This window comes from Pollachius pollachius, assembly GCF_949987615.1.
Source record: "Pollachius pollachius genome assembly, chromosome: 11".
NCBI classification, from domain to species: domain Eukaryota; kingdom Metazoa; phylum Chordata; class Actinopteri; order Gadiformes; family Gadidae; genus Pollachius; species Pollachius pollachius.
The window spans coordinates 22,112,529-22,124,572 of record NC_136944.1 but is presented as its reverse complement, the minus strand read 5'-3'; the positions used below and the strand labels follow the sequence as shown (position 1 = coordinate 22,124,572).

Sequence of the window (12,044 nt, the reverse complement as noted above, 5' to 3'; positions counted from 1 at the left end):
AAGGGCAAAAAATGTCAGTTCTCGCTATAAGCAATTAAGTTATTAATAGCCGAGAGATATTAATAAACTTAAAGGCTCGTCTCTGCAGCAACAGATATGGACCAGAGGATGTTTGAATACTGTGGGGTTGTTATCGACACTGTTCAACAAAGGGAAAGGGAATAGATTCAAAACAAAACTAGGTCAAACTGTATAGAAGGCAGAGCAGATAAATAACAAACACATCGAAACCATTTTCATGTCAAACATTTGGAAGACAGAGATTCTGTAGAACTTTTGAGACATTTTTCACATCTTAAAACCATAATTAGGATGACCATTACTTTCATCGTCCTTATTGCTAGACAAATCGCATTTCAATATGTATCTCTCCTAGACTACCGGCCTTTTACAGCCACAGAAAAATAGATATACCTGTTATATATAATCTCTGATCGTTGATCAATGGCTTGTGAGCACGCGCACAGTACGCAAACGGATGTAGAAACAATGTGGTGGTCTGCCTCTCTGCGGGGGGGATGGGGGCGGCCACAACCCTCCCTCCTCCCTCCCCCATCCCTCCCTCCCTCCCTCCCTCCCCCATCGACGCCCTGATATAAAACACATCTGGCATCCGAGCGGTCGTCAGAGGACTCCACAGGAAAGCATGAGAGGTGAGGTGTTGTTTAAGGTAGCCAGGTCATGAGAGAGCCCTTATATTTGATCTCACACACTGAGAGGAATGCCGGACTGGGAGACAGCAGAATGCAAATGGTGGAGGAACTAAAGACACGGATTGCGGTGTGCAGAGGGAGGGGGGGGGGGGGGGGGGGGGGGTGGTACAAAGATATTCTGCATAATAAAACTCGAATGCGATGGGAGTCTAATCGTTTTCATTTCCAATCCTCTAATGAAAAAGTCGAGTCACAGAGATCAACACACAAGCGTCCGGCCGTGGTGTGAATATTGAATAGCGTCACAATAACAACTGCTACATATTACACCCTCTGCATATCCCGGAAAAGAAAGTCGTGGAAAATTGACCTCCCCGGTCGCCTCCATCCTCTCTCAAGACAGCTCTGACCGGATCCCCTTTCTCAAAGTCCTCCTCACCCCCTCTCCGTCGCTACCCGGTCATCCTACGTGGGTTAAAGCATTGTTGGTACTAAGCATAGATATGTGGATCACAATGTGTGCTGCGTCAGGTGAACAGTACCGCTCGCCTTGAGCTTCACACGTAGAGGCGTACGTTGGAAGGACACTGCCGCACAAGACCACACACGCTTCCTCGAAAAATGGAAACCAAAACGTCTCACAGTCGCCCCGTTCTGCGTCCGTGTGTTCCCACACGTCGAGGCAACAGTCTGGGAGACGCTCGGTTCTCTAGACACGGCCTCCCCGAAGCAATAGTAACAGTAAGGACGATGACAGTAATGTTAAATAGTAACAATTAATCTCTTTATATCAATATCGGTATTCCAGACCCATTTAAAGTTTAAAAAGTGTTGTAAGAACATAGTATTAAAACTGAAAAGTGTTTGTTCCTCTCTCTCTCTCTCTGCGCCCGTCCTTGGGGGGGTGGGGGGGGCTCGTGTCCGTAGAGAGAGAGACGGTTTGTTCTGGAAGGAGCACGAGGGGGTCTGAGGAGGGAATGGGCGGGAAAGAGCAGAAAATGGCAGTTTTTCTCTTTCGCTCCCCCTCGCCTCGTCAGTGTTCCTGCGTCTCTCTGCAGGAGAACGTCTGAATGGTGGCACAGCAAGTGTGGCTTTCGCTGAAGAGAAAGTCTGTCTTTGTTCTTTTTAAACGAACGCTCTTCTCTCCAGGTCCACGTTTACTTCCTGTCCTCACTGATGGCCTCAGTAAACAGTTGAAATCACACCCGCCTTTTCTTTGATTCAAACATATAGTGTGTGTGTGTATATATATATATATATGGATGTGTATATTAGGTTTTCCATAACTTCTAACTCAAACATAGTTAAGTGTGTGTGATACGTGTCTTTAAGTGTGTGAGCTGTGAGTCTTCTTGTAGGCATTTATGCACGTGTGTGGGTATATGTGTCTATATATATGTGTGTGTACATGTGTATCTGTGTTTGTGTATCTGTGTGTGCGTCTGTGTGTGTGTGTAGGCCTATTGTGTCTAAACTATTCAATGTTCATGGTCTGGGCACTTATATTTTTGCTACAAATCTGTAATACAGTGACCAGTCTGTATAGATGTCGTTATAAGACTTAAAGAGCTGTAGAGAAATACATGGAGTCCAGTCAACCAGGGCCACGCCCTGCCAGTCGTGAGGTAAAAACAGACAACCAATCACACCCAGGCATACAAGTCACACTCCTCCACCTGGGCCAATCACGAGGCTGCGTTTTCCCCGTTGATCGCGTCTCCTCTCGGTCCCACCGTGGTCTGGAAGTCTCACCGCTGTCGGGTCATGAATCGCTGAATCCTCTGTCGTCTCTCGTCCGGTTAAAAAGGAGTCCGAGAACACGAGCCCCGATTTCATGTCCTTGGTTCAACTCTCAGACGGCGGGCGGGCCAAAGGGCTGGGGCAGAGACCCCCCCAACACACACACACACCAGGGGCGTCGTTCACACTCAGAGCGGGGTTGGTGGTTGGGTTCCGTTGCCTTAAAACCTGAACGAGATGGCCCAGGGGAGAAGGGGTGTGGGTGGGGGGGTCTGGCTGGGTGAGGGTGGGGTTGTGGATGAGGGTGCTGGAAGTTCTAACACAAGTTCCCTTTCGCTGTCACTGGTGGACTCTCCTCTGTTGCCGTGACGGCACACCCCTCCGTTGCTAAGCGACGGAGGCTGCCCTCTGATTGTTCCTCGTCAGTATTTGGTTGGGTTTAGCTAGCTTGTACTCTTCTGACTGTGGACGGGAGGGGGGGGAGGGGGTCTCGGCTTGTGTGTGTGTGTGTGTGTGTGTGTGTGTGTGTGTGTGTGTGTGATTCTACGTGTTACCATGGTCCAGCACCACCACCTTTGGGCCAGCACCTACGGTCTTCATTTAGCCTGCTATCCTCCTTTGTTATCCTTATGATGCTATATGGTTTGCCGCCCAGCCCCACCCCCCCCATGTCTGAATCCAGTGCAGCAGCAGCAGTTGTGACTTCCACCCTGTGTAGATCAGGGCCATGTCCACCACCCTCACCCTGTGCCTCCACCCTCCTCCCTGCGTGTGTCTTGGGGGTGCGGGGGGTCTCTAGCCCAGGCTCCCGTCGTCCCTCCGCCGTTCGGCCCGGCTGTCCCGAGGAGAGAGGATGGACATGGGGAACGGGCTGCCGGACATCCTGCGGAGGAAGGGGAGCACGCACGCACACACACACACACAAACACGCACGCACACACACACACACACACGTACAGACACAAGCAAACAAACACGCACACATAAGCGTACAGACACAGGTACACACGCGCACACACACACACACGTACAGACACAAGCAAACAAACACGCACACATAAGCGTACAGACACAGGTACACACTCACACAAATGATCACACACACAAAAAACACGCAAACACACACGTACATGCGCACACACACACACACACAAACACGATCACACAAGCACACACACACAAGCAAGCACGCACAAGCAAGCACACAGACACACGTACACACACACACACACACACACAGATTGAGGTGTGGCGTGTGTATGTGGGGTGACCCTACGACCATAATATGATAAACACATTGCTTTTAAAGTGTGGGTGAACCCTCTGTTCCGGCTCAAATTAGGACTCGGAGATTAAAATACATTTGTTTTTGGCCGAGAGTTCCAGGGAGGAGGGGGAGGTGTTGTCCCCATGGTTACGGCTCAATCCAAATTTGTATTACTTTTTTACTATACCTCATATACTCAATTCGTTGAACAGGAACGTTCTTATAAGCGATGTTGTGTATGAAAGGGGCAACAATATAGTTGTACTATTATAGACCCTTTTAGTTGTACTACGAGTGTGAATAGACACTTATGGTTCTACTTTTTTTTTATTATTATTATCTTTTATTTTTTCATACATAGTCGTGTCCCTAATCTTGTACTGCACATTGACTGGTGCTGAGAGTGGTTTGTGAGAATTGATGTGACTATTGATTGTGTTTATTTTATCGTGGTGCTGCCTTCTTGGCCAGGTCATCCTCGTAAAAGAGATTTTAATCTCAGTGAATTTCTACCTGGTTAAATAAAGGACTGATGATGACGATACGAGTGTCTCAGTATCACTTTTTCAAAACCACTGTACTACTTCAGAAACAGTGACAAAGCGGCGCAGATATCAACGCTCAACACCCCCTAAAAGTCATCCCAAGAAACCAAAACACCATCTGGGTTCACCGGCACTTTAAGAAAAAAAAGACGGCAAAACACAAAATACTAAATGTTAATAAGGAAAAACCAATTACTGTCGTAGGCTGCACATGTCTCTCCGGCCGTCGTACCTGTCTACCACCCGCCGGAGGGCGCGCTCGATGTTCATGCGGTGGCCCACGCGCGTCACCCCCAGGTCCAGGTAGTCCTCCTTCGTCAGCGACGGCAGGTGCGTCCCGTCGATCTCGTTGTCGAGGAAGCGCTCGCGATGCTCTGCCAGGTTCAGGTACACCAGCCAGTCCGCCACGTCGTACTTGGTCCAGTAGGGGAGGGGCTTGGCGGCGAAGGGCTTTGTGGGCGGGGGCGGGGGCAGGTGGGGGTAGCTCAGGCAGGTGGGGGGCGGGTGGGGGTGGATCGGAGGCGAGGACGTCCCGGACAGGAAGTGGGTGGGCGAGAGCGAGCGGGACACCACCAGGGCGGCGTTGGGCGGCGGGGGGGCGCCGGACGGGGCGAACAGCGGCGGGGACGGGGAGAAGTAGGGGTCGCCCAGGGGGTTGCCGGGCGACGGCGGCGTGACGGAGCCGCGCAGGTCGTACAGGGCGCTGTAGAGGGGCGTGGTCGGGAGCAGGGGGAGGGACGAGGGCCTCGGCGGCCCCGCCTTGGGCCGCTCCGACGGCGAGATGAGCGGGCTGGGCGCGCGGCGCCGCTGCATGATGTGGGAGTCGGCCTTGCGCGACTCCCTGCTGGGGATGAACTGGAACTCCAGGGCTTTGGTCCGGTACACGGGTCTGTGTTTGGGGGAGGTGGGGTAGGGCGCGTAGGCGGTGGGCGACAGCGGGGAGTGGGAGCGGGGAGGCTGCGAGGGAGCCACCGCGGGCTGGGGCGAGGAGGACCGCGCCCAGTTCTGGTACTGGGAGGAGGGCGTGGGGGAGGGCGACAGGGCGGGCTGGGACAGGGAGATGGGAGACGGGGAGAGCGAGCGCGCGGAGGGCGGGCTCAGGGCCGAGGCCGAGTCTTCGGAGAACCTGGAGGTCGAAGGTCACGGGAGAGAGGGGGTTAACACGGGGGTTAACAGAATCCGGCGAGGGGAAGGGGGGAAGGTTTATGCTAGAGTTGTTCCGATACCGGTACTGTCTGAAAAGCAGCATCGTGAGCACGCAGGTCTATGCGCCGATCCGACTAGCTCATTTACTACACAGGCAAAGAACATCACAAACACTGCAGCGTTACGCTGCGTTCGTTAACGGTCGGAGGTGGAAGCCAGATTCGAAATGCATCATCTCCGACCTACGTGCGATCGAGCTACCAAGTCGGAAAACATGGATGCGTTGATGCTTAACTACAAGAAAACCTATAGCTATAGATTATAAATGTAAATCATCTTGGTCTGAAAAAAAGAGTTGTCGACAGTGAGTGAACCGACTATACATTGCTGTCATCCTAAGAGAACCCTTCAATAAAAGCAAATGCTGTTGGTTGTTAAAATGCTAGATGCTGTATCGGTGTACACTCGGTATCAGCTGATACTCAAGTTCAGGGATCGGAATTGGTATCAGTAAGGAAAAATGGTATCGGAACATCTCCAAATTATACGTGCTTTGAACAGATGGACCTTTTTGTTGCAGATATGTGGTCGGACTTACTGTTTGCAATGGCCTTAATCCAAAGACATTACCCAAGTATAACTCCCTGGTGATGGTTTTTAATCCAAGACGGGGAGGGATACACTGACTAGATAACTGAGAAACGGTTTCAGTGTGCGCGCTACCTAGCAACTGCTGCCACGCGTGGTGGTTGATAGGTGTTGTCTCCACCTCGTCTATCAATAGAACACCAGGCCGCTCGCCGCGCAACAGTCAGTCAACAAAAGCTGTTCTCAAGATGCTCGCGGAAACTCGAGACTCATACAATACAGGCCTGAGAAGATATATACGTTGCAATGACTCTCTTTTATACAACGGTATATATAATAATGACACATGCGATGTGTGAGAATGAGTAGTGCAGTGTACGGTGACAATGTTTACAATGACGATACGACGTGCTACAACATAAGACAGAGTGATGAAGCTAAAGAGATCAGTATTCTGAGAGGGTGATAATCATTTACGTTACCATACATTACAATATGGTACAATGTATAGAAGTCCACAAGTCCATTGTGTTTAATAAATAACTGGTTGAAGTGGATGTGGTCTGTAATGTTTAGTGTTTATGTTACCTGTTTCTGCTCGATGACAGACACATGGAAAAGAAGCATAAAAAAAGACAGGTTTGCAAAGCATAGAGACTCTCAACCCCCGATGCAGACAGCACAGATCCCCGCCTGCACATAACAACCTCCTCAAGAGGTGCACAAACAACAGATGGCCCAGCAGTGCGTGTTCTTACTCTTATGAAAGTGTAGCAGACCCAAATCGACAAGCACTAATACTGTAGCCTCACAAAGCCAGTCTCGATCGCACAAGCTCACCTCCGGTTTACATCGAGATTTCTAGAACCAGCTCGACCAACCACTGAACCCCAGTGAGAAGTTCATCTAAAACCAGCTCCATACGAGGAGCTGGACTCTGAGTAACATTCAGTCGACATAGATCACTGAACCTCACCGAGGTTTGAGTGTAGAACCAGTTAGACGCCAGAGCCTGGGCTATGAGCAACATTCAGTCGACTGATCAGTGAACTCCAGTGCGTGATGGATGTAAATCAGTGGTTCCCCAGCTTTCTTTGTGTTTACCTCTGGTAGAGCTAAGTACTGCCACCCCCACCACCCAGACCAGCACTTAGTAAAGGTAATTGTATTTGCTGCATGATGTTGAAACAGCCACATTACTCCCTTCAAATTAAACGAATGAACGCCTAGCTAGGCAGAGTGGTGAACTGGGAATAAGCTCGTCGCGCATTGGAACATATTCACCCAACGGAAAACCTTCCGGAAAATCATTTGTCACAATGGATCACTTGAGTTATTAAAAGAAGTCCTTGTAGCTGTCAGTCGCCTCATCAACTCAGAGAGCAAAGTGTTTATTCGTGATTTGTTTTCCGTTCAACTGATGGACGTTCTTGAAGTGTGTGGCAAGTCCATGCATCGCCATGGCGTTTAGAGTCGCTGTGGTGCCGGATCAACACACAGAGGTGTGTGACACCTGACGAATCACCGGGTGAACCGTGAGCCAGGGCAGCATCCGTTGAGGTTAACACGTGACTCGGGTCCAAATGCGCCGGTGGCCGTTTAAACAGCCCCAGTAGATTGTGCTTGTGCTTAAGTGCTTGTTTACAGCACTTGTGTGCCACACATTTGTAATTGTTCGTTCCGCCTGTGCTTTGCTTTTATACACACTGCGGCTGATCTTTTGCCCTCACTGCAATTAATTACAGTCTCACTGCTCCCCCTCCCCCACCAGGAGGTGCCCTTTGTGGCAACTTGTTCTTCTTAAAACAAGTTTTAAGAAAAAACATGTTTTAAGTAAAGACTTGAAAATATGTATGATCTTAATTTAAGATTTTTTGGGTAAAAAATGCGAAAATACAGATTTAACTTAATTTAAATAAAAATTAATATAAAAGACGTTTTAAGTTAAAACTTAAAAGTATTATTTTTTACTTAATTGAAGTAAAAAAAAAAAAAACGTTCAACGTTTTGACCTAAATTCAGCACTTTGATATAGGTCCCCCAGATTAAGTAGAAAGGCGTTTACAGTAAAAACGTCCAAATCATTTTTTCACTTCGTTTAAGTAAAAAATAAAGAAAAAAATGCTTTGACTTAAATCAAGCACTTTGATACACGTCCCCTGGGTTACGTGATCTGACCGGCTGCAGAGTAGGCTACACTGACCACACCACTCTCCAGACCTAACGAGCGCGGCTGATGGGGTCTGGCTCGGCGAGGCTACCCCGTACGACAGGCTCAGGCCCCCCTTCCTACCTGTGTCGGCTCAGGGGTCTTTGGTAGCTCTCCTTGCTCCTCTGCTGCAGCTTGCTGCTCAGCTCGTTCAGGATGCTGGGCTTCATACTGGAGGCCGACTGGTACATCTTCCTGCCGTCGTGGTACGGCCCGCCCTGGCCCATGGCCATGCCCTCCCCGGCCATCGGCCCTTCCCCCCACAGGGGCTTCATCTCGGGGGTGCGGGGCCGGTCGAAGTACGGCGAGGTGGGCCGGCCCAGGTTCTGCATCTCCCTGAGGCCGTACGCGCCGTGGCCCCGGCTGTCCTCCTCGGCGTCGCCCTCCTCCAGCTCCTCCTCCTCCTCCTGCTCCTCGCGGCGGCGGTGCGAGTGGAAGGAGGGCGGGGCCGTGCTGGTCTGCCGCCGCAGGTCCCCCATGCGGCCCCCCTCCCGGAAGCGGTTGGTCTTGGGGTAGGTGGCGGTGGCGGCCGTGGCGTTCTGCATCTCGAACGTCTGCCCGTCCAGGTAGCTCATGTAGGAGTCCAGTAGGTCTCCCCCTCCTCCTCCTCCTCCTCCTCCTCCTCCTCCTCCTCCCCCTCCTCCTCCTCCTCCTCCTCGCTCGTTCTCGGCGGGGGTCCGGCCGGTCCGCTCGTGACCCCTGACCCCGCTCATGCCCAGGATGCTGTCCAGGTGGTGGTCCGAGCTGCTGCGGCTGTCCAGCTCCTCGATCCCAGAGTCCACCACCGCCTCCTGCGCCGCCTCCACCCCCCCGCCCATCTTGGAGGCGGGGGGGGAGGGGTGGAGCTCCACGGGCCGCCGGGCCCCGGCCCCGCCCCCCACTGGTGCATTGTGGGTCCGGTCCTGGTGGAGCTGGGAGGCGGAGGAGCTGGTGGGGGACGGGGCGGAGGCACAGCTAGCGGTCGTTGGGCGGGGGCCGGAGGGGGAGACGGCCCCCCGCAGGGCGGCCAGCGTGGCGGCGCCGAGGGAGGGGGTGAGGGGCCCCCGGTACGCGGGCGGGGGGGCGATGGCGTGAGGCGGGGGGCTGGGCGAGGAGCGGCCCGGCCCGGAGCTGTGGGTGCTGTTGTAGAGGCGGTGGGGGTGGGAGACGGAGAAGGGGCGGTGGAAGGACCCCGGGGGCGGGGGCGGAGGGGAGACGGGGGGCGGGGCCCCGCAGGCGGGCTGCAGGGTGGAGGGGGAGGGCGGGGCCTGGGCGTGGTTGGGCGGGGCCTGGGAGGGGGAGTGGCCCGACTGCGTGAGGTTGGCCACCTCGCTGTCGTAGGACGTCAGGCTGGAGGTGGCCGAGTCCCCGGCCTGGGGGGAGGGCAGCGGCGTGGCGGCGGGGAAGCCCCCCCCCGCCAGGGGCTCCTTCTGGGAGGGGGCCGGCGGCGGCGCCGACACGGCGTGCTGCTGCTGCTGCCGCGCCGCCGGCGGCAGGCTGCCGGGCCCCCGCTGGGCGTAGCGCGTCATGGCGCCCGGCCCCCGGTCGAAGCTGTTGGCGAACTCCAGCGGCGGCGGGAGGGGGTCCGCGAACACAAACTCGTCGTCCGCGTCGACGGACGGCGCCGGCGGGGGCAGGACCATCAGGCCGGACCCGCCCCCCCCCCCCGGCTGCCCCAGGGTGCTGGCGGGCGGCGGGGAGGGCGGGGTGAGGGACAGCACGTAGGGCCCCGCCTCGCTCTCCATGCGCAGGAAGGACGGGCGCCGCGGCGTCTGGCTCTGGGCCGCCTGCTGGGCGCTGGCCGCCTCCGCCGCCGACACGCTCGCCGCCGAGCGCTCCGCCCTGCGCATGTACCCCTCCCGCTCCTTGTCCCGCTCCCGCTCCCGGGACACGTCCCTCTCCCGCTCCCGGGAACGCTCGCGCTCCCTCTCCCGGGAGCGCTCCCTCTCCCGCTCCTTGTAGGAGGGCGCGTAGAGCTGGGGGGGCGGGGCCTGGTAGTGGGGGGCGTGGACCGTCTTGTCCTCGGAGAAGCGCACCCTGAGCCCCTCGCGGGCGCCGCCCCCCTCCCTCTCCCGCTCCCCACCCCCTCCTCCTCCTCCGCCGCCGTCGTCCCCGGCGGCCCACGTCCCGCCGCCCGAGCCCCGCAGGATCCGGGGCGACGGGGGACGGCCCACGGTGGGCGTGGTGGCGGCCAGCGAGGAGGAGGTGACCAGGTAGGAGGAGCTGGAGGACTGGGCGGTGGTGGAGATGGGCGGGGGCTGGGAGGACACCGACTGGGCGGTGGTGGAGATGGGCGGGGGCTGGGAGGACACCGGCGACGAGGGGAACCCCCCCCCGACGCTGGACATCTGGCGGGCGAAGTGGTGGTCCGCCGCGCCGCGCCGCAGCCGGCTGTCGTCCTTCAGGGCGCGCTCGCGGGCCGCCAGCGCCAGCCCCAGCGGCGACGAGGGGTCCAGCACCTTGCCCGTCAGCGGGTGGATGAAGGTGGTGGTGGAGGCGGGGTTCACCTGCTGCTGCTGCCGGCCGCCGGCGCCGTAGAACTCGGCGGGCACCGACTTGGGCTGGTAGTCCAGGGCGGGCGAGGCGTACTCGGGCAGGCCGAAGGCCGGCGGCATGCTGCGGGTGCTGTGGACGAAGCTCTCCGCCGAGAACATGCCCTCGTCGATGGACTTGGAGGGCCGCAGCCGTGTGGCCGCCTCCCCCTGGTGGCTGAGCAGGCCCTGGGCCACCTGGCCCCGCCCGCCGCCGGCGCCGGCGCCGGCGGCGGCGTCCAGCCCTGCCTCGTCCTCCACCGACATGAAGAAGGAGGCGCTTCGGCGGCGCGCCTCGTGGAAGCGCTCGCGGTCGCGCCGCGCCGCGCCCACGATGGCGGCGCCGAACTGGCTGGTGAAGTCCTGGCCGTCCTGCGCCCGGATGGAGGGCAGGGACGGGGGCGGGGGCGCCGGCGTGGAGGGCGGCGCCGGGAGCTGGGACGCCGCCGGGCCCTTGGCGCCGTCCCCCTCGCCCCCCGGCGGCGGCGGCGGCGGCGGCGGCGGCGGCTCCGCCTCCACGCTGCTGCCCTGGCTGCTGCGGCCGCTGCTGCTGGTGGACGGCGCCTTGACGATGATGGTGGGGATGGGGATGGAGCTCTTCTCCAGCGACGCCTTGGCCCCCAGGAGGGTGCCCTGCCCCGCCCGCAGGTCCTCCACCTTGGACTGCTTCACCAGGGGCACCTTGCCCCTCCGCGGCACCCCCTTGGGCACCCCCGCCAGGCCCGGCGCCGCGCCGCGGTCACCCCGCTGGGCCTGGCTCTGCTGGGGGGCCACGGCAGCCGACGGGGGGCCGGCCGTGCTGTAGCCCCGCCTCAGGCCCGCCGCCTTGGCCGCCCCCTGGACGGGCAGGCCGGGCTCCCCGGGGTAGCTCACCTTCCGGGGGGCCGCCCGGCTCTGGGCGGGGTGGGGGGCCGGCTGGGGTGGGTGTACTGGGGGCCGCGTGGTCCTGCTGGCCCCCGGGGCCGGGCCCCCCGGCCGGGTGAACTGGACGGACTGGGACTGGGAGTAGAGCTGGTAGTGGGCGGAGGTGGCGGTGGACTGGGACACGGAGGGCTGCTGGGAGGACTTGCCCCTCAAGCCCAGGGGGGGTGCCGAGGCGAAGGGTGGGTCGGGGGGCGCGGTGGTGGGCGGCGGGGGGATGTCGTCGGGGCCGGGCACCGACAGGCTGCGGGCGAACTTGACGGTGGGCGGGTGGAGGAACGTCCGCTCCTCCTCAGCCACACCTGGAGCACGAGAAGAGTCAGTAGGGAGGGTCCATCGTAGAGAGAGAGGGGGGGGGGGGGAGAGAGAGAGAGGGAGGGGGGGGGGAGAGAGAGGGAGAGAGAGAGGGAGAGGGAGAGGGAGAGAGAGAGAGAGAGAGGGAGAGAGGGAGAGAGAGAGGAGAGA

The 12,044-nt window shown here is 57.8% G+C and overlaps 1 protein-coding gene across 1 annotated transcript in view; it reads right to left on the bottom strand.

Moving 5' to 3' along the window:
- Positions 1–3,177: 3,177 nt before the first annotated feature.
- Positions 3,178–12,044, bottom strand: part of shank1 (SH3 and multiple ankyrin repeat domains 1) — a gene marked incomplete at its 5' end in the record, with an annotated part of 19,725 nt that continues 10,858 nt past the window's right edge. Inside the window, 3 exons of the mRNA XM_079746196.1 lie at positions 3,178–3,276; positions 4,438–5,331; positions 8,233–11,881. Of these exons, the coding sequence (XP_079602322.1) occupies positions 3,189–3,276; positions 4,438–5,331; positions 8,233–11,881 (4,631 nt within the window). The 3' untranslated portion in view covers positions 3,178–3,188. The remainder of the gene's footprint in view (positions 3,277–4,437; positions 5,332–8,232; positions 11,882–12,044) is intronic.